Source organism: Odontesthes bonariensis, chromosome 15 (assembly GCF_027942865.1).
Source record: "Odontesthes bonariensis isolate fOdoBon6 chromosome 15, fOdoBon6.hap1, whole genome shotgun sequence".
Classification (NCBI taxonomy): Eukaryota; Metazoa; Chordata; class Actinopteri; order Atheriniformes; family Atherinopsidae; genus Odontesthes; species Odontesthes bonariensis.
In genome coordinates this window covers 14,512,414-14,540,017 of record NC_134520.1, presented here as the reverse complement: position 1 = coordinate 14,540,017, position 27,604 = coordinate 14,512,414, and the positions used below count along the sequence as shown (strand labels likewise).

Here is a 27,604-nt window from a genome sequence, read left to right as displayed (position 1 = left end):
AAAGTCGCCTTTAATGTTCAGGGATTCCGTGGGGTTGACACAGTTGGACAGCTGTATCTGTCACAACTATGTGTAGGCAAATTATTTCCCACCGACGCTGGTCTATTAGAGCAGGGAAGCTAGGGCCACCTTAAATTACATGTTGACACAACAAGAGCGCTTACTCTCCACCCATATCCGAAAAGAGCCAGTTAAAGAGGACTCTCACCTTCCCTGCTACTCTGTCATAACCGAGAAAGACGCCGGTGTACCGAGAACACGAGGACTCTTTGGGACATAGCTGCAGCTATTGGTCAGGACTCCCCGGCTACAGCGCGTAAAGTCGCGCGCAGGATAAGCACGAGCCCGTTCAAGAGTTCGCCAAGAAAACTGCTGCGGATATTCAATTGTTTGGATTTATCCAAGAGGTTTTTTTTTGTTTTTTTTTCGTCACTCTCTGGTTTTACTTTACATGCCAAAGCTGGGGGAACATAGTGAAAGACGACACACTTTTCCGCGAAGCTTTACAGTTTTCGCCACAATAATTGGTAAGTTGGAACTAGCATGTTTGTGTGAAGCTGAGCCGTGTTAGCAAAGACTCAAAGTTTGACATCTGGTTCATTATGTTGTAGGGGTAAGACATTGACCGGAGACGAGACCATCATAGGTCATCGTGTCAACGTTTTTTTTTTTTTCTGTCATGCAATGTAAATTGTTGCGGTATTATTAACGGAACTTGTCCTTATCGAAGACAGCAGAATGTCACTGTTTTCCGTACATTAATATTAGAATTTGAAAGTAAGTCGTTGTTCATCCATTAGAAGTATAGTTACTATCTAACCCATGCGTTAACAGTGATGTTACTTTATTACATAACAGAGACCGAAACAGTACAAGCCGTTTGACATTCGCCAGATAAAGGCATGTTATCGGCATGAAATTCAAAATATTTCAATAAAACTGAGTCACTTGAAAGTTTTGAGTGTGATAGCTTATTCCTTGGCCACTGGGTGGCGACCAAGTATCTTGTTTTGACAGAGCCGCTGGGGTTGTGCATAGAAATCAACCCACTCTGCTCTCTGAAGGCAAATAGATGCCCCCCCTTGCGACGTGTTCTCAGTCCGTTTCTCTGTGTAAATATTCTTGAAATTTCTTAATTTTTCACCTCAGACTGGAAAATACTACCTTGTGCTTGATGCGACTCTTCGAGCGTGTGAATGCATCAAGTCCTGTTTCATCGGCTTTCGCGAGCCGGCTTCTCTCCATCGTTCATTCGAACACGTGGGGTATAAACTGGATATAGCCCACTGCAAGTGATCTGGTATCCTTCTTCCTGGAGGGGATAGTCTACCGTGTCCAACCTGCAGTTTTGCATAGTGCTCACGATCACTTTAATGGTTTCTGCTCGCTGCTGAGATCAGTGGGAAGGGTACGGCGTCAGCACTATTAATGTCATCACACCGCATCGGTTAACTTGGATTTAAATTTTACAGGGTAACGTGATCCGCACTTCAGTGCAGAGGTTTTAAAATAGCTCCATCCCTACTACTGCCGATAGTTATCATCTCGTTATTTTATGGGAAAAAAAGAAAAAAAAAAAAAAGCCCCAGTGAAATCTAAACAATTATTGATACTTTCCAGTAGCTGTTGCTGTCCACTCTCTTATCAAGCCATTCGTTGACTGAGCTGTTTTGTTTCAATCTAAATTGAGTCCTCACATTGTGATGCTTCGGTATATCTGCACGTGACAGGCTAGCTGGCGTGCATATGTGTTATTTTAAGGACAAACGCTATTTTTGAGCCTGTTACACAGTTCCCACACGCGGGGGCCCTTTAAATATAGAGCATCTTTAGAGGGTTGTGCAGTCGGACACCTGTGAGAGGGAATACGTTAGTTATGGATTAAATTAAAGAAATAGCCGCGCTGTTGGTTTTCAGTCGAGTCAGCGCTTAAGAGTAATTATTGGCAAGGTATTATTAGGTGAAGTAAGCAGTTCGTTTTTGCTGTTGTTGATTTTTTTTTTTTAATGCGACTTTTCTTTAGCGATTCCTCTTGTGTTCTGTGATGGTACGCGGTCAAGAGTTTTTAGAGCGGCTGCCGTGTTACGGGCAATTATTTTGTGCTATAATTTATTATGAATGGCCTAAACTCTTCTGCTCTCCACGTGGGTGTGGATGTCGTATGCCCATTGGTTGACACCGGCAGCGTCCTAGAAGAGCTCTCCCGTGATTGGTCGGACCGTTTCCTTGGGGCTGTGGGCGTATTTCGTCGATGGTGGAAGTGGGATACTCTGTAATAACGCTCGTTGTCTATATTTCAGTGGGGCTGCTGTAGGTATGAGAGCGCAGCGGAGAGCCTCTCACTACTAGCCGAACAAGGCTGTGCAGCTCCGGACCGTGTGCCCTGTCCTCAAAAAGCTAGTGAAACATTCAAGAGGAATTCATATTTTTATCATATATTCTTTTTTTTTTTTTTTTTGCGTTTTATTTTTTGTTAAAAAAGAGAGGCCATGGCATTTTTTTTGCTGACAGCACACTTGCGTTTCTGTCAGGCATTTTGCTCTACTATGTAGCATTTCAGAAGGCTTGTTTCAACGCTGGATAGCATAACAAAGAAGCAACAACAAGACAAAAAAAAAAAAAAAAAGACCAAACAAAGGGAAGAGTGAGCTTTTGTAGCCTATAGTTGGTTTTCCTTTCCTTCTTGGGGTTGGGGGATGCGCTCATGATATCGACCGGAGCGAAGACGGACTTTGGTGAATTCTGACTCTCGGAGTGCGAAGATAGCAGAGAGAGAGACAGCTTTCTGAATGCTGCCTTTGATTTGCGGGCAGAACAAGGGACAGTAGTCGAAGCTACGGATCCGCTTCACCATCCACCTCGCCGTCTTCATTCCCGATTCTACTCGTCTTGTCTCCCCCTCCTCTCTGACCACAGGTTATCGGATGGACCAGCATCCAAGCGCCCGGAGCTGCACCAGTCGCGGGGCTTCGTCCTGCGAGGCCATCCCGGCTGAGCCCTCCATGAATCTGTACATCCACTCCACCACCGGCACACGCTTCGAGCTCTCCCTGCCCCTGGAGGAGACCGTGGAGGGATTGAAGAGGAGGCTGGCACAAAGACTCAAAGTACCAAAAGAGAGGCTCGCTCTGCTACACAAAGAAACGTGAGTAAACTTGAAAATATGTTTTTACCGACGTCTGTTTACAAAAAAAAAAAGTGTTTTATAGGATGAGGAAACACGGAAGCTTTAACGTAGGCGTTTGTCTTTAAGAACCAACCGATGTTTAAGACTCTGTAGCCTGTTATATTCAAGCTGTTACACCATTTGCACTATGAAAGAAAAAAAATGTGCACAGACTTGGAGTTATGCCTGGTTGGCTTTCGTTATATTCAAGAAAACTCCACACACAGGGGACACACTGGTCGGTCCTCATGCTTGCCTCGACTCAGACCCTTCTTCAAAAACACAGAAGCCTGATTGAATGGCTCTGCTGTGTGAATCAGCCACATTATGCGCTGATCAGGAGACTCATGCAGACTCTGGAGCACACAGCGTATTTATTCTTCTGCACAGGTGGAGCCTACACGTTATTCACCTCTGAGGTGTTGCTGTATAGCTGAGAGTAAAATGCAAGTGTGTCCTTAATGGTTTTACTGCATGTGAGCTATCGGCCGGCAAGATTCATGATCATTCAGAAAAGCCTGACTGTAAATCAGCACGCTAAGCCAAAGTTGCATGGGCGAGGGAATGGTTAACAGTTTTATTATTTAAATCTAACCAAAACCTGAAGGTTTTAAATGAATCAGGCGCAGGTTAAATGAGCTAACAATAGTGTAGGTGGTATTATGCACAAAAGAAATGGGGGGGCTTTATTACATGCAAACAGTCAGCATTGTTTTTTGGTCCCCTTCCCCTCCCACCCATTGTAATCGCCCTATAAATCACATCATCCCTTAAAACCTTGAATACCCCTTTTTAATCCCCTCCTGCGCCTCAAACTGTAAACCTACTTCAGGCCAGGGCTGAGGGCTTTTGTTCAACTGCATGAGGTGAGATTTAGGTCATGCCTGTAAAGCAGTCGATGCTAAACACCTTTGGCTAACCTAAAGGAAATAAAAAAAAAAAAAAAAAACAGACAAGAATGTGAGAGTTTATAGTGTATTGCAATCTGCAAGTGGGACAGCTAGGTTTCTCCTGTTCTGTGCCAAAGCCTAAACGCCAAAAAGCCCAGGAAATGTATTACGTATCACATGGTTACATTGTCCCCGGAACTGCAAATACAGCTGATGTAATGTTTGGTGAAACCCAATGAAAAATATCCACAGCCGCGACTTGTCATTCTGTTTGTCTTCAAAGCTGTTTAGAGTTTCTGCTCCTCATTTGTACAGCCAGAGTATAATGCTTACCTCCACTTAGGCAAGTGGCTGTGATGCCAAATATCCAATGTGAGCACTTGTCAAGCTACACTGTACTTGAAATTGAAATATGACAGTCCAATCAATACTCCTCTTTCATAAAGCTTTTCACCCACGGCTCTTTTCCAAACTAGTTTAGAAGTCTTGCCTGCCTCCCCTCCTCGCTGAATGGTGTTTGTGTCTCTGAGGAGAGAATGTTGTCAGCACAGTCTAATTATCTCCCTCTGTTTAACCCTGCAGGCGACTAAGTTCAGGCAAACTCCAGGATCTTGGCATCTCTGATGGGAGCAAGTTAACACTTGTACCAACAGTTGAAGCAGGATTAATGGTAAGGCTCACCGCACTGTTGTTTTTCTCCAATTACAGTTCTCAAATACAGTTTAGATAAACTGTATAAAGTTAAACCTGCTGCAAATATATTACTTTACATGGTTCCTGCCTCAACAGTGAGGGTAATTTAAAAAAAAAAAAATGCTTTTGTTGTTGTGCAGTCGCAAGCATCAAGACCAGAACAGTCCGTAATGCAAGCCTTGGAGAGTCTAACAGAAACTCAGGTAAGAATTTTGTTTGTCTGGAAACAATATAGATGGAGAAAGGTTCATTTCTTCAAATGTAACCTGTGCTTCAGACCTTTTGTGCACAGTGGGTACGGAAGGTTGTGACTCTTTTTAAGTAACAGCAATGACCAGATACGAACGAGACTTAAGATGAGATGGGCAGGCTGCACAAGCACAAGCCTCTTTGCTTGTCTAATCCCAGCCTCTTAAACAAGCCAAGCTATACAACCAGTGTGAGCTGTTAGGATATGATAAGCAGCAACACCCTCCTGTATCCTAGTAACATCTGTGGTATCCGTATGTTTGAGTGCATGTATCGCTGTGTAGGGGAACTAGGGTGAAAGGTTTATTTTAGCCGCAGAGGGGGCCAGCTCTTACTTCCACCTTTCTGTTTATACCTTTATTTTCAATCTCCTCCACTCCCTCTGCATTTCACACATGCAAGTTTCCAGGAAGTGTGCTGTGGCCTCATGGAGATCGAGTGTACTGTAGTCTCACGCAGTCATAAACAGACTGCTGGATCATCAGATGACAGCCCTCTCACTCAGTATTAGCATAGGGTTCCTGGAAGCCTTGCATGCAATCAACGCCCCAGTGAGGCCTACACCCGGTGCTTACAGCGAAACAGCTCTGCAGGCTTGCTTAATGTACAGTATGCATTTGAGTCAGTGCGGCATGACTCACCAAAATGATCGATAGTGACAGTGAAGTGAAAAAAAGGCTCCGCTCTTCTGGGTCTGCTGGCCACAGAGAGAAACCGGTAACAAGAGAGGCGATAAGGCATAATGCACACAGACAACAGTGTGACGTATGAGCTACTCTGCAGCTGACTGACTGACTCAGATCAACTTCCTTTTGTAACATTGGTCAACACTGAGATGCGCGTAACTGCGTCAGCGTTGCGCTGTGACTGATGTCAAAACAGTACAAGATGGTGAAGCCGAGCGTCGATGCAAGAACTTAAGTGTGTCAGGCATGCAGAGGTTGCGTTGTGATGGGTTTGTCCGGTGAGCGCCGCTGCGCATTTAGTTGAAACTTTATCGGAGGATGTGGGCTGTTCTGAGCTACCAAAGTGTGGCTCCGTATGGCTCCTCTCCCTGCTGTTAATTTTCTGGTGGAAATCCTGTCCCCGTCGTGTGTGCGAACTCAGCATGCGCCTCGTAGCACTGACAACAGATGACTGCGTGTGTGTAGGTGTGCGGACATGCGCGTCTGTGGCTGTATGTGTGTGCATGTCACAGTGTTTGTGGGCTGGAAGCGAGCCTTGCCCGTCATGTGGTACGCCTTTGCTGGGCAGCCAAGAGTGACTGTCATTTTCAACAGAGGCAGATGATAATTCAACTGCCGACCCAGAAGAGCGGATTTCTCACTCTGCCTTTCTTTCTTTCTTTCTGTGTGTCTCTTCCCCCTGTTCATCTTTAGAGAGATTTGTTATGAGTCATATGCTCGCATGCTTTTTTTTTTTCTTTCAAGAACCGCTTATCACATGTTACCACATACGTTACTTTTTGTAACTTACTCATGAATTGTAACTATGTCGATCATCATCCGGGTTGGTGCAGAGAGAGAATAAAGGGGCACAGTACAAATGACGTCAGGAGAAAAGGTTCAAATAAAGGCATGAGGCTGCTTTAGTATGTTTATATCCAGACAAATTGATTCCACTTTATAATTCATGAAGCAAAATGGAATGATATAGATTGTGGCGAGATTACGGATCTGAGTAAGATTAGGAAATAAGAACACAAAAGCTTTCCCTCATTTCCTCTCTCCCCTCAAACTCTGGGGCTATCAAAAATCAATCAATGCACTTAGCTTTTAAAAGTGTCTGACGCAGTAACTGATATGCCCCAAACCCCAAAAATAGCCTCAGGGAAATTTTGGGGTGGTTCTTGGTAGCGGTATCTATAGATGAAGTGGGCATAGACCCCTCAATCTTAATAAGCACTCACTCCTCCAGATATCTTTGGTAATGTGAGGTCTCATTTCAAGACCCGGTGTTTTTCCTGGAAGCGGATGTTTGTGGAATACTTAGCTGAGTAAATCATCTCATGTGTTCTCCTTTATGGGGATTGTGTAGTGCAGCACGCACTCCCCAGCTGACTGCAGGCTGGCCAACGAAGCAGACAGACCACGTCATCTTCCAAGGCTGTCTTGTGTCATAACTTAGAAGGAAAATGTTTTATGGAAATTGAGTCCTGCAATTACTAAAATGGGATTTTTTTTTCTCCCCCCTTTTTCCCAGTGTTCCTCTTTTCCTCCTTCACCCCCTCTTGTTTCTGCTTAACAGCTCTCCCAGGACACTGTAATTTAAATGTGCTGTGGTTTGCAAGTTCGGCTGTAGCTGCCTCTGCCGGACCACAATGGCTGGCTTCTTTTGCTGCCTTAATTCCTCATCTGGCATCTCACTTGAGTTTTTGCATGACATCCAAGCTGTATTAAGCCACTGCCTCCTGACAGCCCATCAAAATACAGTTGCCTGCACCACTTTCTTCTCATTCTGTCTACTAAATAGAGGTTGTGTCTGCAGCTTAAATTTGTACACACGCGCCAGAATTGAAAGGATGCACTTAAGAGGATTTCTGATCTTGGGGAGAGAATAAGAAAATGTCAGTACCTAGTAGTAAAATAAAAGTATTTTGGTATGACAAATAGTGAAAGGAAAAGGAAGGCATGAAGTAAATCTAGTATTTCTGTGCACATGTAGGCACTGACATCAGCCCTTCACCGATTGATCTTGAGAAGGATTGTATGTTCCTCTCAGCACATAGGGACTATTTGCTCAATGATGCACGTTGATGCTAGAATAAAAGCCAACCAGGCAGGGAGGCAGGCATCACCCATACCATCCCCCCCTCCCTCTGCCCTTCCCCCATACAGCCATCTCTTTGTTCCTGTCTTAAAGCGTGAGCACCAAAACCAAACCCAGTTGACAAACCCTCAAACGCACAACAGTGGTTGAGGGTCACGCTTTAGGTTTGATTCACCCCCACAATCCCCTGTTATCTTCCAATGCATCCATCTGCTTCAGTCATACCTAGCTGTGTGCAGCGAGAGGTGCATCCTGGTTTCAAAATCAATGCGCTTGCCCAGCTGGAGTGAAGCTCAGCAGGCTGCAGATTGACAGATTTAGCCTTGAACTGTATCACAGATTGCGTTGGGAGGAGGCTGTGTGTTGCCATTCCATACATCCCAGTGGAATACGCCGTTACATATCTGCTCCACTTTTCTCACTCTCACCCCCTGTCCTTACACGTTCCCCTCCCCTTTATCCAGAGTTCCTCTTACTGGAGTAACAACAGACCCAGATGCGACTCAGTTTTGTCATTGTGTCTAGAAGTAGAGGGATGCAAACTAACAGGATCTAACAATCTGTCGGGAGTCACCTCAGAGTCGCCCTTAGCTTATTTCATGTGCTCTGCATCCATCTGGGGACGAGTTGGCCTGAGAGGTTGAGGGGAGAATAAAGAAAAGCTTTGCACAAGCCATTCAGTAACACGTCCAGTCGTGTTTGTGTTTGTTAAACTCCGTAGGCAGATGATAGCTTGTAGGAAGACAACATTTGCTTTGGAAACTCGCAGATGAAGAAATATGAACAGATTTAGAAGATTTATTTATTTATTTAATTTTTTAGCACGCATGTTTGTGAAACGGCTCAGTGCAGATGATCAATATGTTTCTCTCTCCAGTCCTGCAGTCTGTGCACCACCTTATCTATATGTTAGTTAATCAGTAGGATTGGCACCACTGGAAATCATTGGAGAGTAATTGTATCGAGGATTTTGGGAGTGCAAGGAATTGAAAACTGACAGAGTTAGTCTGATGGTCAATGTGAGAGGACCCCCCCCCCCCCTCCTCCCCATCCCCGCCCCTTCTTTTTTAAAACGGCACGAAGCTCGCTCTACCCTTCTGTTAGAAATAAAGACATTTTATATGCATGCAGCTTAAGAGATGGAGTCTTTGCTCTTTAGAATGGTAATTTGCCTTTTTTGTTACCTCAATGAAAGCTACAGAAATTAATTTGTTACTGAATGTCTAAATCAAATTGTGTGCGGAAGAAAAGACAATGCTGATCGAAAGGCCTATTCACTCCCCGTTCATGTAAATCCAAGCCTTGAAAATTGCATTAATAAGCTGATCATGCCGTATTTTTGCACCTGTGTAATCCCCTTTGTGATGCTTAAACACACAGTTGTAGAGGGATGCTGGAATGGGCTTAGGGAATCAAGGTGTGTTGTGGGGCAATCAAGAGAGAGATGGCTTTTGCAGCGGATTTCATTGTCCTATTGTGTATATGCATCTGGCCGCATGGGTTTATGTGGGCGTGTGCGTGAGCCAACATCCATTTTTAATGTCTATATCTTTGTGTGTTCCCTCGCCGTGCGGCCAGGGGAGTCTTATTTCTTCATATCTGAGTCGTGACCGTCATTGTTTTCCATTCCCTGGCGACACGGTGCTTTGTGATTCAAGTAGCAGGCATCGTGACTAGTGGGGCTACCAAGTGGGAGGGTGGAGGCCAGGAGTATCATGTCTGATAGCCACCACCATGTCTGATGAAGTTGGTTATGAATATGATGCTGTTGGGGAAAAAAAAAAAACAGTGGCAGGGGTCAAAAGGCCCAAGTTGTTAGGGAAACGTAGAGAAGAAACGCAGCATTCTTTCTTTAAGCACCACAGCCATTTCTTTACTGTCTCTCTGACTGTTTTATTTCTTCCACCTCTATCCATTCTCCGTCACCTATACCTTTATGCTTTGTCTCAAATAGATGAGATACTTGTTCTTTATTTGTTTGCAGCATATGATGCAGCATATCTTGCTGGGTGCAGAAATTGTTCTGAAGCTTTTCTCCACCAACACAGGATCCTGATTAAATTGTACTAATCAGCTGGTGTAAAAGACATTCAGTGAAGTGAGAGTTATGTAGCAGCAGGGGAAACGAGTAAGAGTGAGGATTTCTCTGCTGTTGCTTGCTTAAATTTGACAAAATGGGTTGAGATGCGGCACTATGAATGTCCACCATGCTTCTGGTCAGTTGTTGGCACGGTTGGAGCGAGAGGAGGGGCAGGAACCCGCTCATCCTGATCTTCGCCACTCTGATCTGTCTTTTCACTCAGCTGATCAAATTCTGTGATGGCCAGCTGGTCCTGTCTTGCTGCTTTCAACCCCCTCTGTTTCTTATCAGGCTGTATCACAGACCCCCGTCTTTCTTAAAGGACCCGTGAGGAGCCCCTCTGGCTGCTTTAAGGATTTGGGGCATGTTGCAAGTCATTGATCTTTATTTTTTTCTCCTTCTCTCTTTTGAGAGCCTGTTATTGCATCTTTAGCTTGTGTGTGTCTGCACAGAAACTATCAATAGTGTCCTGGTGCGATCAAACATCTAGGTCAATAGGCAGGTTAATAAGCAGCTTTTTGAAGCATACCTTTCACCTAGCCGTTCGAAAGGTGAGCAGCTGCACTGAACCCAGAATATGGCTGGAAGAGACGACTCCCTTCTATCATGGCTTCCCTCTCTCCACCCCCCTGTCCCGCCTTCCAATCCTCTATCCTCTTTTCTCCAGCACAAAGCTGCTCAGTTGTTCATGAATGTCAGCTCAGTGCTGCCAGCTCGCTCTACCCCCCCCCCCCTTCCCTCTTTCCCTCTCAAAACTCCCCACAGTCTCTCAGTCTCTCTCTCTTCTTCCCTTACTCCTTATCTCTCCCATACTTCGCTTAGTGTGCATAGGAAGAACGACTGCAAATGAGTTCCTTGAACCACAGGGACCCCAATAAATAAAACTGTCAGCCAGAGATGTCGAAGGGAGGAAAAAAAAAAAAAAGAGGAGGAGGAAGGAGCCAAAGGCACACTCTCGCTGAATATTTCATCACCCACCAACACCACCACTACTCTGACACCCTACCCCCATTGCCCGCATCCCCCATCCCCCTTCACCATCCTTGTTCACTCTGTCTCTCATGCCATCCTCCCCCTTCTTCTCCACCACTCCTCCCCCCCAGCTGCCCCTTATCATATTCTCCCCCATTATTGCATAGCAACCAAAGCCTCTAGCTAAACAAAATACCACCTCCTTCACACCACCAACTAAAAAAAGTGGCTGATGGTGCTGGCTCTGGGGGGTCATTTTTAAAGAAGTGGTTGTGTTGTCTACTGAGCTCTTTCTCAGGACCAGGCCACTGTTTCATTTAGAATAAACGTGTCCGTGCAGTCCCTCGTAAGTTTAATCAGCTTTGTATGCTGTTATGAAGAAGCACACACCTGGTACTTCAGGCGTGAACTCCCCATCTCTTTGCATACCGCTGCTGCTGCATTAGAAAGAGAACAATGACGGGCTGGGTTCTCTCTGTCTCCCTTTAACACAACAAAAGTGGGGCCCTCCACTCTCTTTTTCGTGTGGCTCTCATAACAATCCAATACCCGCCAAACACTGAGAGGGCTACTGAGAGCAAGGTGGAAAAAGATGGGAAGGAGGGTTGGAGAGTTAGAAGCGGTCTTTTGTTTGCATGTGATGTTCCAGAAAGCCCTATCTGGTGTTTGTCCTGACGTCAGTGGTAGTCGGCTACACTGGGTGTCTTGGCTGTGCTCCCGAGAGCAGACAGGCATGTTTGGACTGGAGCTGAGCTGCTAGCTGAGACCTCTGGGAATCATTCGCTACCCAGCTCTCCAGCACACAGAGCGCCCCCCACCCCCCACACACACACACACTCCAACGCATTTCCTCCCCTTGTTTCTCACATAGGCTCTATCCGTCTGGAAGAGGCACATTGTTACACGATCACTAGCCAGTCTAGCCTCTGGCAGGCAGGCCGTTCTGTATCATCCTCCGCCTCCTCCCTTCCCTCAGGAAACGGGCACTATTTCAGGTGTTCCACTCCACAGCTCCCAGCTACACAAGCTGTTCGCCCTCCTTAATGTTTTTTTTTTTGTCTTCTGGGTGTTCAAGCTTGTCTGGGAAATGGCATGTTTTTAGGACAACTCCACACCTGAAAGCTTTAATTTGGCCCTTTTTGTTTATGGTCTGGGGGACGTAAAAGAAGACCACAAAGATATGAGAGTGAACGATCGGTTACTTGTTGAAATGTCTCCTGTCATTTTCTCTGCTCAGGAGATATCTATGTTTATGTGGGTTTGTGGCCTTTTAATTTCATGCCTAAAGTCAACACTGTGGTGGGCGGTGTGTGTATCTACGGGAGACCCCATATGAGTCACATGGTAGTTACACAAATTTTTAGCTCGTATGTATGTGAGACTTATGTGAGCAACTTCTAAATTGACTTCATGAGTCAACGACTCAGAGTCTGAGACCTGGAGTGACAAAAATCGAATGGAGGGAAGAGAAGAAGAAAAAGAAAAAGGTGTGAGCATGAAAGCTCGCTTCTCTCTCAGGCTAATTTGAAGCCTGCCATGTGGTGTTGGGAGCTCAGTAGGAGTACATGGATTTCATCTTGGTGGTTTTGAATAATCCACACTAGTCATTATAAGGGTAATCAAGCCTCCTCTTTGTTTCTCCTGCTGTCACTCACTGTCATCCCTTTTCGCTCACTTTCTCTTGCATGTGCTTGCACACATACAGAGAAGAGAAAAAAAGATTTGGCATTAAATGGCATCTTCTTTTTGGGGAAGTGACTGCTGTGCTCTTTTTGGGATTTAACAAAACATTGTACCCCCTGTCCAGTCACACATAGGCCAGATGTAGTAGTTCACAAAGCCAATAGCAGTCCCGCTCTCTTGCTGTTTTACTGAAACTGACTCATTAAGCTTGATTCAGATGATTAAGCACATATTTCTACTTTGCAGAAGCTTTTGTTTCTCCACAGATAAAATCTAATTCATACAGGGGATGTGAAATGTGATCCCAAAATCTGACTTGAGACAGACCGATTCCTCATGTGTAATGGAGTCTGTCTCAGCAGGACTTAGACTTGAGTCTTAGTCCTGATATGTGGGATATGATTGGAGGTCTAAGAGCATAGACAGACACTCACTCCATAGCCCCCCTCCCACCCCTTCCCAAACGCACTTATCTAAACACTGGGTTGATGGTCTCCCTCGGGGTCTCTGCCTTTGTATGCATATCCGCTTGTGTGTTGTGGGTGAGCAAACCGTCGACTCATTGTCTCGACAGCTGTCAGTCAGTGACACAGTCATCACCCCCACCCCACCCACCCACTTTTGGATTCTGCCTCCCCCTAGGTGTCACACTCGCACAGACACACACACACACACACACCTTATCTCTATCAAGAAACCTTTTGTATTTGGAATTTACTCAAAGCATCTCACATAGCGCCATGCCTTATTCTCTCCTCCTCACTTCACACCCCGCCTTGTGCCTGCTGAGTTTATTGCCTTATCGTGGCGGGTGTGGACTGTGTCACCAAGCCGTTAGCGGCTGAGTTTACATTCTGACAAAGCTGAGTTTCTGTTTATCCTGCTGCCTCCAGTATGCTGATTTTAGTGTTTGATTATTTACATTTTGAACCGCAGATCATCCCAGCCCCCCCCACCCTCTCCTTTCACCTGCCTCTCTTCTCCTTCCGTCCTCTTTTCCACACCATGTCAATACCAATGTGCAAAGGTCACCCTGGCAACAGAGAGGCAGTGATCGATAGATAAATAAATAAGCAGAAGAAAAGGAGGAGAAGTGATGGCAGGCTGAGACTGGCGATTTTCAGGGTGAACTATAGGCCATCATCTTAGAAGCACACTCCAAAAGCTGCACAGCCTGGAGGGAGTGGGGCCTCTGCTCCCTTCTGCTGTCTTTGTATCTAGATCTTTATGACTTTTTTTTTTTTTTTTGCTTTGTCATTATTCCTCACTCTCTTCTTACCCTGCCGTCTTTTGTGCTCTACGCTGCCCTCATGTAAATTTAAGGTGATCCTTTTCTCTTCCTGTTTCCCCCTCCCTCCCTCTCTTGGGACTAAAAGCACACAGGCAGTAGGGGCTGTTGAAATCTTTTTGGATAGAGATGTCACTTTGTATTTGCCACTGCTGTTTGCTTCTATTTGGGGAGAGCTTGAGACGTCATTACTGCTGAGTCTTCAAGACCCAAAGAAGCTTTCTGACCCCGAAAGGACTCTCACTTAGGAAAAACACGCACACATATACAGACTTCAGCAGTGGCAACGCACAGCAGCGGACCTCTGGGCACGCAGGAGGAGAACAAAAGAACGTTTGTTATTTAGTGTGAATCCTCCAGCCAAGTCGTGACAGCTCTGCTGTCCTGTGTGTGTTTGTGTGTGTGTCCATCCGGGCCACGGGTGGGTCAGCAAAAGCCTCCACACTTGGCCCTTGTTAGCCATTGCCAAAGCTCCAAAAATGGGCAGCCCTTCCAGATCCGCTGCAGATACACAGACAATTGACTGTTGTGTGTTTGAAATGCAGGCGGGGTGTATTTCCTGAACGTGGGACTGATTTTTCAGGCTCTGGGCCAGGCAGAAGGGTGGCTTTTGTCTCTGAGCTGAATGACACTGCTGACTAAGAGCGGGCCGTGGTGCAGTTAAAAGCAAGCAATAGTGGGCTCTATTTTTGTGTGTGTGTTTTCCAATAGGACTCTTATCCAGGAGTAAATAGGCCACTGTTACAGAATAGTGAATGATTGCATGATGGTCTAATGTGGTGTGTCTGTGTTTTTCTGAGAGGGGGAATTCAAAGGAATGTTGTCCGTTTCAACTCCTATCCATAGCACCAACTGTTCATTTGCCAAAAAGGAAGTCAGTATGCATGGGTAGCCTTTGACCTTTTAAGTTTTAATCCATAATTTTGTGGCAGGGAGTTGCATAAACCAACGCACAATGAAAACTATATATAGAGCGCCAATCAAGTTAGATTTTGCCATCAGTCAGTGCTGTACTCATGACTTGTTGCACATTCACTGGAGTACTCAAATGTTTTTCTCTTTTTGTGTTTGCAGGTCAGTGACTTCCTCTCTGGCCGCTCTCCCCTCACCCTGGCGCTGCGTGTAGGTGATCACATGATGTTCGTCCAGCTCCAGTTGGCGGCGCAGAACTCCGGTGGTCCCCAGCTCCAGCACAGGCACCTCATCAGCCGGGGCAGCACAGAGGCCGCTGCGGGACAGCCCACAGGGCCGCCCACCGGGCTGCCCCCTGCGCTGCCCACCGGGCTGCCCACTGGGCTGCCCCGTGCTCCCCACACTCACCCGCTCTCCCATCACCCCCACCATCCACACAATCACCCCAACCCCCACTTGTCCCAGCCTCACCACGTCCCTTCCTCCCCCTCTTCCCCAGGCTCCCCTTCCTTCCCCATGCCCTCCACACACCACCAGCCCCTCCCTCCCTTGTACCACCAGTCGCCCTCCTCTGCCCACTGTAGCCCCCCTACCCCTCCACCCAACTCCCCTCGCCCTTCCCATATCCCTGGGGCTCATTTCCGTTCCCCAGCTCATCATCATCATCATCATCATCATCATCATCACCACCACCACCAGCCCTCCTCGGGCCAACCCAGCCATGAGATTGGCCAGGTCAGCCCTGTAGCCCCGGTTGTCTGCCCTGAGGTAAGAGTTTCTGAGGGGTCAAACATTCCTAATATCTAAAATATTATCATGTTATTTTCTCATAATATGGGGCAATGAATAAAAAAGCAAATAATGATGGGAAGGATGTTTTATGACTGTTTAACCTGTGTGCTCACAGCAACATCTTTCTGCTTTATATTGATCAGCTTACTGTGGTTTAGTTAGTTCTGTGGAAGGTTTGCACATTCATATGTGTTTTTCCCAACCCCTGTGAATTTAGTTATCACTAGTGTGCAGATTTTCTCCTAAATGCATACAAAGAGACACTTCGATATGTGATGTACAGGCTGGTGGGGGGTTTAAGATAAGATAAGAAAAGAAAAGAAGAAGGGCAAGAGAGAAAAAAATGTCAGAATGAAAGACAGAAAGTTTTTTTTTTTTTTTCTTTTCTTCTCCCAGTCATTTTCCGGATCGTAAAACTTTATGATCATATATTCAACTCTAGATAACTTTAGAATTAGCAACCCGCTTTGTTGCATCCCTCATCCAATGTGCTGTTGTTTAAACTTTATCTCCCTTCCTGAGCTCCAGGATGTGGAAAAGTAAAAAAAAAACAAATGTCAGTGAGCTTTGCGGGAGACGGCATTTATAATAGGAAAAACAGAGAGGCCACTAAGTAGTGAGAAAAAAGAAGTGACCACCACATGCATGACATGCACACAAATAAACGCACACAAACACAGAGATCTTTGCCTGGGTTTCGATTTCACTATCAGATGGCAGTTGAGAAATCTTATTTAAGCTAAGGTAAAGTCATGGGAGGGCCTAAATTTGTCTGTTCACAGTTTGATGTAACTTGATACTCTGAGTCTGTTGGTGCATTGTGTGGCAATTGCATTGCCTCAGCTCACTTGCAATATGAACATTTTTCCTCTCATGTAAATGTGAATGTGTTGTCCTCATAAGGGGGTTTTTGCTCACTTTGCGCCCCAAATTGTGCCTCCAGGCTAACTGCAGCACCAACAGCCCCAGCAGCCCCAGCAGCCCCAGCAGTGGCACCAGTCCCTCGCCACGTTCCCGTAAACCTGGTGCCATCATTGAGAGCTTCGTCAACCACGCTCCCGGAGTCTTCTCAGGGACTTTTTCAGGTGAGAGGAAACTGAGCTTCCGTTGAGATTTATTGCTTCTCTGAGTAATAACCAAAAACACAGCGAGATCCTGCTGACAGCCAGTTTAATTCAAATCCGGGTGCTGCACAAATGACCGAGAACATTAAACACAGACTTCTCTGTCTGGTCTCAGTGTTTGTCGTAGCATCCTTGTGTGTAGCCCTAAATGCTTTTGATCCTCTCTCTTTTTTTTTATTTTTTATTTTTATATAATCAACACCAACTATATTTCTTTTGTAAAACTTTTTTTGATCTTTTTCGCTCCCCGTCTCAGGCACTTTGCACCCTAACTGCCAGGACAGCAATGGGCGTCCACGACGGGATATCGGTACAATCCTGCAGATCCTCAACGACCTCCTGAGCGCCACACGCCACTACCAGGGCATGCCCCCCTCCCTTACCCAGCTCCGCTACCAGACCCAATGTGGCTCACCTGCCTCCCCATCCCCTTCACCACCTCCTTCGCCCCCAGTTGCTGGCATGACAGGCCTCTCTGCCAAAGCTACCTCTGTGCCTGCAGGCAGCCCTAGCAGCCCTCCTCCGACTCTGCATCCCCTGGTGCAGTGCCAGAGTCAGATCCGCATGTGCAAACCCCCTGGTGAGTGAATCTATTCCACTCATCCATTTCTCAAGCAAGCATGTCATGAACACAAACAGAAACAACCCCCATGAACATAAAATCATTGTGCATCCCTTGAAGCTCTTATGCCTTTATGAAGCAGATGTTTCGGCAGTTGCCACAGCTTTGGAGGATTGAGTGTGTCTGTGTGTCTGTGCATTTGTGTGTTAAATGACAGTAGAAGCCATCATTTTACTGAGCTGAGCTCTGCTTTGCAATCCACTGAGAAATTCATTGTCATATTTGTCTTTTTGTTCTCGTGGAGCATCATGGGTAGCTCAGTTCTGATGGGATTATTTTACATCACTGTCTTCAGTGCTTATTTTCATCTTAAAAAATACTGACAAAGCAGGAACAGTAAAGTCAGATTAAAGGACAAAAACAGTCATGCTCATGTGTCTCTTGGGTTTTGAAGCAGATCAGAAGAGGAAAAGAATGGAGGAGGGGGATCTTCTCAGTAATGCAATACAAGTTTCTCCAGGCCTGTTCAGTCAAGCTTCACTTGTCAGTCAACAGAGTTGGCTTTGTTTTTGTGCGTCAGGGAGATCGGTTTACCCCTTCAAGCCTTGGCTGGGCTATGTTTAGATTAGATTAGGCTTTGGGTGATTTAACCTGCATCCGAAAGAGGAGCTGCAGCTGGGGCATGTAAGGGCTGGACACACCTCGACATACCCGGCCAAAGTAGGTGTCGGCAGTCAGATCAAACCATTTTGGGACTGGGCTTGGATGTTTTAAATCCTTCTTTCCTTGCAGCAACACGGGATGTTTTGTGTCAGACAGATGTCCAGAGCCGATAACATTGACTCAGTGCTGTATGGTTAAAACTGGCTGTGCAGAGAACAACTGCATTGTCCTGGCTGGCTCCTTACTTTCTACTGAGGAAAGCAAACTATTGGTCTTGGTCTTTGGTGAAAAGGTTTACTACCAGTTGTGGGACAGTCTTTTTGGCAGGGTCCTGGAATACAGTGCTCAATGTTTTCTTTTGTTTGAAAAAGAGTGAGCACACACTTCCCGTTGCAAACACTATGGAGCCTTTCAGTTGCAGCAACTGAGCACTGACTCACTGGGAATGTCCAGTATTCAACTACATCACTCGGAGTGCCTTCACAAATGTTCAGTGAACAGTTGGAACAACACAAGCCTATTTTTCTAACTTGGGGAAGACCATTCCTTCACTGACCCCACCTACACACTCACCCCGCCCTTCCTCTTCACTCCTGCTCTTGCTGTCTCTCTTCATCTGCTCTCAACAACACCCCCCCCCCCCCATCCCCCCATTTGCTGTCCAAAACCAGCCTTGTCTGTAAAAGCCATTTCTGTCTTCCTCCTAATCACCCCTTTCTCTTTCCATGTCTGTGATGTGCATCAATACATTGTCTGTGTTCATTTGGCCTTTAAATAGATTTATTCCAAAATGCAGCTCTGAAAGGAATTTGCTTTGTGGAGAAGAGGGCAGTGAGAGGAGGATGAGGACGCGGAAGAAGGGGGCTGTTAAAACTACAACACTAAGCCTCCATTCATCATATGGGTGTTTATATCCTGTCCATCAGCCCACCAACTGTTAACTGCTTAACTGAGGGCAAAGAGTGAAAGAAAAGCTTGTTTAATGACTGTTTCCCCTTTAACTGCCTTTATCCAACTTCCTAATCACAATGTGCACTTCTAAAAAAGCTATGTGAATGGTTAACCTTTCAAACTGAGCACAGTAATGCTCGGTGAAACAATGAACGTACTGATGTGGACATTTTCCATGTGCCTATTTGTATCCTGTCCCACACGGCGTCTAAGGAAGCTGATGACTAAGCGCTGTCGGGCAGTCTTATCAGCCGACACCTGATGGAGGGCTTACTGGACTTAACACTGCAGCTTAACTGCTTCATAGAAACCTGCCATAATTTGGCTACAGAAAAAAAAAAAAAAGCTGCGCTTCTCATCTGCCTGTGTGTGTGTGTGTGTGTGTGTGTGTGTGTGTGTGTGCGCACAGTCTCAACTCTAGTTGAGAAGGCCTCTTGAAAATGTCATAGCTTGACTGTCTCCTGAGAGACTTCACCCTTTCCACAGCAAGTTCATGTGCGGGATGGAGAAGACGAGCGTAAAGAAAAAGCTCACATGCTCACACACTTAGCCACAAATGCGCAGTGAGAAGCCTGTGCTACTTACTACTGCTTTGGGAGAAATGGGGACACACTGTTAAATTCCTTCACTGAGTTGGTTGAAGCTTCACACCATCCCCCTCCAGCTCCAAAGCCCCCTGCCCAGGCTAACATTGTGTGGAAGCCGGGGACAGGGGGCTGTATACAGGACACCATGCTGAACCATTGTGGGGCCGAGGAGGGGATTATATGGCTGCCTTTTAGCCCCGCTCTCACTACAGCTGCTTTAGTTGAACACAGGCATATAGAGAGGAGCAAAATGGGGGCAAAATAGCTCTGAAAGCTTCTCCAGAGCCCCCTCTCTCTTGTGGCCCTTCCACAACCCTTTCACCACCTCCTGACTCCTTTTGATTTGTCAGGTCATGTTGGATTTGTGCAGGCTAAGACTGGACACGCCACAGGAGGTGGGAGGGTGACTGAGAGTGAGGGAGACGCAGAGAAAGATCCTTTGCCCTCAACCCCTCGGAGTCCTGAATTTAAACCTCCTTTGGCCTTGGCATTGGCACGCAGTCCACTAGTAGACTTAACTCTTCTCTTGTCACACATTGATATTTGCTGGGATACACGTGCACCACTAACTCTACAAATTCCACAGCGACGCTGAGCAGCCACAGAGGTATCTAGGAAAGCCAGCCAAGCACATCAGGTGCCCTTTTATTGTTGACAAGGAGGAGCAAGAGGAGGAGAGAGAGAATGCAAATGAAGTCTAAAAGTCACTGAAGAGCTTGTGTCCCTGCAGGGTCATCAGTGCCCTTTCACTGGCTGTCAGGATGCTCATATTAGCTCTGATTTGATTGGTTGTTTGTCTGATTCGTCGGTTTCATTCTTGGTTTCTAGTGCGTGGAACTGGGTAGTGCGGGTATGGTTTTCTCTGATTGGTCCGAAAAATAGTTTGATTTGATGTATTTGAGTCATTAATTTCTGCATCCGCTAAGCCAGTGTAAGAAATAAGTAGGTAATTATATGATTTAACAATTTTCCAAACAATTATAGCATAAAAACAAATGAACTTGCAGTAGTTTCACAGATTCGTTTTGGACCTTTAAAGGAAACAGAGACTTCAACTTTCCAGTCAGTAACACTCAGTGGGGTTACATGGCACTGAAAGAATCGGATTAATGCTCAAGATTTTTTCCCGGGGTCGTGACCCGGAAGTCGAAGGAGACGATATTACTGTTGTTGTTGTCGCCGTCGGAAAGAAACAAACAACGCGATGGAGAATGCGCCGTTGTGCAGCGCGTTTGTGCAATAAGCAGCTCATCACAAACGAAATGTAGAGGGACGTAGCTTCATCTTGCTCTTCGCTTGCCATCTTTCTCGAATGCCTGAGTTTGTTGCTGTTGCTGTTGGTGGTGAAGAGGTCAACCGGAAGTGGCTCTATTAGCAATAGTTGAAATGGGTACAGCACCACCTATCGTACCGTGGTGTGACATGCTTTGTGCCAATGATTCGATTCATTCACCACCACATATCCAAGGATAATTACCCTTGCTCAAATAAGGAGCATAACCCAACTATAGCTATAATCGAATTAATCTCATCATGTAGACCCACTGACTAAAGGAAACCAAGGCTGACTTTGCTGCAATGTGATTCTTTTTCCTCCCTTCTCTCTTTCTTTCTGCCTCTGTCCACCCCTCCCTCGCCTGGTCCCCAGGTTTCTTGGATGCTGAGCTAACACTATGTTCTCTCTCCAAGATCACAAGACTTATCAAGACAAACAAACAAACAACAACAATAAGACAACTGCAAATGAAAGCCAATCTTTATACAATCAATAGAAGGAGAAGCTCCTTTAATCTCCTCCTGCGTCCTGCGCACTGCAGCCCTCCTCCCTTTTTCTCTCCCTCCATCCTCTGGCTTGCCTCCTCCACCCACCCACTCCTCCCACCTAACCACCCCCCTCCCATGTGCTCCCTATCTTAGTCCTTGCTGTGTTGCTGGGCTGGGCTCAAAGGCGAGGAAAACTGACTGACGCATTGATTATTCATAGATCAACCCCTTCTCTCTCTGTCTGTTTTTCCTCTGGCTTTCTCTGCAATGTCCAGTATATTTACAAGGCCTGGTTCAAAGTCTTCTTGAGTGAGTGGCAGGAAGGGGAGTGGTTAAAAAGATGGAGGAGGAAGAAGAGACTGGCATTTCCTTCCTCTCTGTGTCCTTGACCTGTCTTCTGTTTCCCCCTGTGAGTTTCTAAGAAAAGAACAGTTGTTGCATTCTCATTCGTCTTTGCTGTTTCACACAAGGATCTGTTAGTATGGTTTCCCTCTATCTTGTTCTCTCTTTCATTCCATAGGTCTCTTAGTCACCTTTCTCTGAGTCCTCTAAGGTTATTGTGCTAATGTCAAACCCCAGTCTCTCCAGTCAGGCTCTGGGCCAGCTATTGTGTCTATGTGTGCAAGTGCTGTGTGTATAGTCTGTCCTTCTTAGCCAGCCCTAATAATAGCCCTACTGTCATAAACATAGTCTGGAGATCCCTGTGGCCAGCTGTGTCCGGCCCAGCCGCCCAGGGCTCCGGTAGTGACGCTGATAAATGGCTACACACATACACATACACACACACACACACACACGCGTTTGGTGTAGCTCCAAGCACATTCCCAGAGCTCTTGCCAAGCCAAAGGCCGAGACCTCCTGCAGCCCCACCAAACTGCCCTTTGCTGTGTGTGTGTGTTTGTTCTTGGAGATTTCTGAGTTGAGAGTAGATGTAGCACCCTGGAAACAATGATCACGACTGTGGGACTGCCCTGGTGAAATAAAGAGAAACACTTCAAAGGAAAAAAGTACTAGACAAACAGATTTCGTTTGTAGGCATGCGTTGGCTTGCTGCCTTTTTATTGTGTACAGCCATATTTTGACACAGCAAAGGGGCGTTTTTTTCTTTTGACCTGTCAGAGTAGGGGATAGGGGAATAAAGGGAGGACGGGAGGGGGAACAAAGCATTACGACAGCTTATATGGATGTCACATGGAGCTGAGGCAGGGGAACAATGGCTCTAATGTTGGAGACACCCCCCCCCCCCCTCCGTTCTCTGGAGATGACACATTGCCCTCACACAAAGTGCACATGGCATCTGGATGGATGCACATGTACATTTGTGTTGGGGCAGAACATATTGGCAGGATGTGGAAAAACCCCAGTCTGACTGTTATGTGAAGATGTGATCTTTTCTGTTAACCCTGTGCCACGATTCACATCCTTTTAGTTTTCAGAGAGCAGCATCAAAAGCTGCAGCAGTTTACCTTAGTATGCCCCGCCAGACAGTGGTGAATATTTATAGCTGCAGAAAAGGTTGTACTCTGTGCCATATAAGTAAATGAGGGAAAGAGGTAAATTAAGCACACACTGAGTCCTGAATTCATTCCGATACCGGGGGGAGGGGGGGGCACACAATCGATTCTGCAAACTGACACCTACGTCTGATCCTTTACCCTCCATCCTTTTCTCCATCCCCCTTGCCCCTGGGGGGGGAGGAATTCCTTAACCCACACCACCACCCCCCTCCCCTCGAACCGTCTTTCCCCTTCTTTGCACAGGCTTACCTAGCTGTCTCTGGGGAGATATGGGGCAAGAGCTGGAAGAGGGAGGGGTGGAAAGGAGGCTTCACTGTGTGTGTGAGGGGGGGTTATTGGTCGGAGCGGGGTGGGTGTTCAATGAGCTGGGAGTTGGAAGCTAAAACCATAATAAAGAAAAAGAAATGAAAGGAAAAAAAAAACATTTTTTGCCCGTCTCTCCCCCTCTTTCTCTTTCTCTCTGCTTACAATTTCCATTCGCTTGCATTTTCTATTGAAAGCCAATAGCGTTGTCCTGGGCCTGAGATGGATGGCTGCACTAGAGCTAAGGTTTAATCAATAGGTCTTTTTAATTTGCCATCGATCCACGTTAAAAGCTACTGCGGCTGTTGATGCTGTCGCTGTGTGTGTGTGCGCACGTGCACCTTTGAGCAGGTGCTTGCGCATGCGGCTGCGTGTTTATACGTGCACAAGTGTACACTTTGTGTATGTGTTCTTGTGTGAATACATGATGTACTTGAATGCGGATTGGAGTGTCTTTGTGTGTGTTCTGGTGTGCAGCCGAGGCAGAGATGGCCGCTGTGCTTTGGTTTATTGACATTCTAGCCCATTATTTAATTATTTCACTCCCAGACAGATACTAATGGAGCTAGCTAATAGATTGCGGTTGCTCTCCCTTCCTTCCAAGCCCTCGAATATACGTATAAATGGAATTAGACTTTACTTGGCCAGTGTTGGAGAGCATTCACAGTGCAATGCAAGTCCTCTCCCTTGAGAATGAACTCTCCTATAGGCACATCAACAGCTAGAAATGCACTTAGGAGCACATCCAGTCACTGGGACATGCCATGCTTTATTACGTTTGCAAATATCACAGGCAGGATAAAATGGAACTGAGGAGGCTAATGAAGCTCAGTGGGGGAGGTTAACCAGATTCAGGTGTTGCATTGTGTGCATGCAGTGAGTGTATTGTGAGCCAAGAGAATGACCCCAGTGTGGCCTAGCCTCATTATTAATAGTTTGGGGCCTTATTTATGGCCTTCCATATGTACACATACACACACACACACACACACACGTCCACCTCCTTCTCATACTTGAAAATTGAACTGTTGGTAAATCAAAAGAGAGTTATCTGACTGACCCTTTTTTCTGCTGTCTAATCCTTTGTCCAGGTGACCGTTTGCGTCAGACCGAGAACCGTGCAACTCGCTGTAAGGTGGAGCGTCTGCAGCTGTTGATGCAGCAGAAGCGTCTGCGCAGGAAGGCCAGGCGGGACCAACGCGCTCCCTATCAGTGGCTGCCCAACCGCAAGGCCGGGCGCAGCAACAGCAACAGCAGCATGTCCAGCGAGGGCTCCCTGGACCTGGACTTTGACGACTCGGTGTGGAAGCCCGACGTAAAGGCCGACTTGAAGACCGAGTTCGTCATGGCCTGAATCATCTGCGACCCCCCCCCCCCTCAAGATTCAGAGATGTGCAAAGATTGCTTGGGATTTACTTAGAGATATATTCAGAGGGAGTAGATTGGCAGGAGGTGAAGCATAAGTGCAAAGAGGACATCAGAGGTGTCCTTGTGGCTGTTATCTGTCACATGGGGGGGGGGAAACTAAAAAAAAGGCTCCCTGCAGACTTTGATCCCATTCTGTCCTTCACAGTTGACATTGTGAAAAGCAGCAACAATAGCAAAATAACTTTGGTGTGACGCTTGGGATTTGGACAGGCAACAACTGGACTTCAAAGTGTAAAAGATGTTTTTTTGGGAGGTGGTGCGGCCGGGGTGGTAACGGATCGTACCTTCGCTTGATATAGCAGAATTTAGTGGGTGGTGGTGGTGTTTTTATTGTTTTTAAGTGCACTCTGGGCAGAGATGAAGAGATCCACACTGGACTTATTAAGAGGACGAGAGCACCAGGGACTATGGAATATTCCAAGGGGCATTCTTTATTGATCTCAAAACTCACCGATCAGAGTCGAGTTTTTACCTGTTACAGGGTGGTTAAACGTTTTCTTTCTCCACTTTTAAACATATTATTATATTTTCTAAGCAAAAAGGTTATGTAGCATTGTTCACAAAGCATTCAGGTTTTCACAGAACAGTTCAAAGTAGTTGTTTATTTGCACGTGTTCTTGATTCATAACAGCTGGTCAAAATGTGCAAGGAGGAGGAGGGTGGGGCCTGAAAAAGGATTTTAAAAAAGAAAAGAATATGGAAGTATTGATATCAACCTCAGCGACGTAGGGTATTGATAGGAATGATTAACGAATAAACAAAATGAATTAATATTAACAGAAAGTGCTTTAGAGGATTACATTTTTTTAATTATTTTTTTTTATTTTTTTTTTAGAATATTTATGGAAAAAGAAAAAAAATCTATTTTTGTTTCTCTTCCTATCTGCTGTTTTGTAAAAACGGCAGCCCTCTGTGGCTTCAGTCAAGCTGTGACTACCAACAAATATGTGCATCCATTCAATCATCCGTTAGCTCATTTGTGAAATTAGTTCGTCCGGCCGCGCCAAACGATACTGGAAGACGATCGTCATCCAGCCCACCCTGGACTTGTTTTAAGGGGTTCGGAGTTTGTGTACATAAATGTGAGACGGCGTTAACGAGGGCGATTCGGAGTACCCCGTGCTTTTTGTCCCGTTGTCTTTACCCAAATGACCCCTTTAGTTTTCAAAGTCACAAGGATCAGCTACAGCGACTGCACAGGTCGATACCAGAGGAGAATAAAACATCCAAATGTTAGTCCCAGATCGAGGCCCTTTTGATGGGTACCTTTATCACAAGTACTCAAGACGATGGTATTTTTTTTTCTTTTTTATTGTACGGCAAAGAGGGAGGAGCAGTGGGGCCTTTTTCCAGCGTTATTATCTAGTGCCTCCACCAGTACATCATATCAGGTTCGGCCTTTCAGTTTTGCTGCTACACGCGGGAGCTTAAAACTAAAAAAGATAAAGCGGGAGGGGGGATAGGGAGTGACTTTGCATGCCGACGTGTGGAATTCCACTCATCTTTTTTTCTTTTCTCGATCGATGGAAGAAAAAAAAAAACTGAACTAAAAACTGGTGCTTTGGGAATGAAGGTTAACAACGTGCATGAATTTGTGAAGAAAAAAAAAATCAAACGATGCTGCTTTTGTTGGTTCGTTTTTTTTTTTGTATCTTACTTTCGATGTTGACGCAACAGTGTCCTGCTAAAGTATTACCACGCAAAAAACCAAAACAGGTGAAGTGTGGACTGGTGTTGTTGCTCAGCACTGAACATTCCTGTTGTGTGACAATGAAGACGAGCAAAGAGCAAAATGACTCTCTGCCCCCCTCTCTCTCTCGCTCTCTCTCCACTCCCGGAATGCTGGTTTTGTGGCTCACAAGGACCCAGACAAGCCGACAAACTTCCCAACTAACCCTCCTCCTCCCAGCCTGTAAGCCGACAGAAGCTCTTGTGGACACATCCTCGCAGGGAACCAACAGACCAGTGGATTTACAGAACTGTACGTCAGACCTACACGAGAGAAGCGTCTGGTCCGTCTCTTTGTTTTTGTTTTTCTTTTCAAATCTGTCTGTCTGACTGACCACCGGACCGCAATTGCACTCCCAGAGATTGCAGTGAGAGATTACCTTTTTGGGTGAACCTCATCTTTTTTTTTTTTTTCTTTTTTTTTTTTTTTTTTTAAGTGGCCTTACCTTTCACTAAAAGAAAAAAAAATTGAGACACTTGGGGACAATGGGACTGGGATTATTGTTATTTCTTTCTCTTTGGTTTTTACATTTTTCTGTGCGTGTCGATGTCGGACTTTGTCATCAAGGCGCCATTTCTTTGTCACTGAGGACACTGGGCATCTGTCGTTTAGTGCTTTTAGCTGGTGGAGTCTCTATTATTGTCAAAGGCTTCTGTGCCTTAAAAATGTTGCCCTTGCAGTGTCGGTGTCGGATTTTAAGCTTGTTTCCGTTGGTTTGATACACACGACTGTAGTATTCACAGCCATGAGACTCGTAGATCTTTAGGGGCAAAGCTTGTTTGAGCGAATCGAATACTGTTCAAAAGTAGGTGTTCCTCAAATAATGTCTTTGTCCCAATTCTTCAATGTGTTGCCATGCTTGTTGGTCTGTTTTTTGAACCTCACCCCCCTCCCTTGACTTGGATTTACCCACCAACTAGCTGCAAGAGCTACAAAACTTAGAACTAAGGAAGTTTACATGTCAGTACTTAGATGGAAGGAAACAGTCCTGTAATAAATAAGAAATGTCCTCTGAGGACTTCAGACTACAAGCACTTCCAGTTTCCTTGGATACGACAACATTAAAGGACAATTAAACTCCTGCCCCCTCCCAAATTTAATTTAATTGTTTTTGGTTTTTTTTGTTTTTCTTTGTATATGTATGAACTATAACTCTGTGTGTGCCTCACTTCTGTGTGAAACTCAAGAAGAAGAAGAAGAAGCGAAACAAAAGCATTACAGAGGGGATATTAAAAAAAAAACAAAACAACAACCAGTATGTCGGTGGAATTCTGATCACATCGTTTAAGTTGCCTGTTCTTTCTTGTAGCCAACTATTGAAAATAACAGGATTCAAGAATACAATTTACAATGTTCTAGCTCTAGACCGGTGTAGCACATGTGTGACTGTATTAATTTATGAAACCAAAATGGTAACTGTGAATTATGTATTTCTTTGTGCATTTAAAAAAAAAAAAGAGGAAAAGGAAAAAAAAAGAGCGA

General features: G+C 45.6%; 1 protein-coding gene across 1 annotated transcript; it reads left to right on the top strand.

The window, feature by feature from the left end:
• Positions 1-229: 229 nt before the first annotated feature.
• midn (midnolin) lies at positions 230-27,604 on the top strand. The gene is made up of 8 exons (XM_075485106.1): positions 230-527; positions 2,917-3,145; positions 4,639-4,726; positions 4,890-4,952; positions 14,865-15,470; positions 16,438-16,579; positions 16,875-17,198; positions 24,057-27,604. Exons 1-8 carry the CDS (start codon positions 452-454, stop codon positions 24,317-24,319), a joined length of 1,791 nt encoding a protein of 596 aa, XP_075341221.1. The 5' UTR covers positions 230-451; the 3' UTR covers positions 24,320-27,604.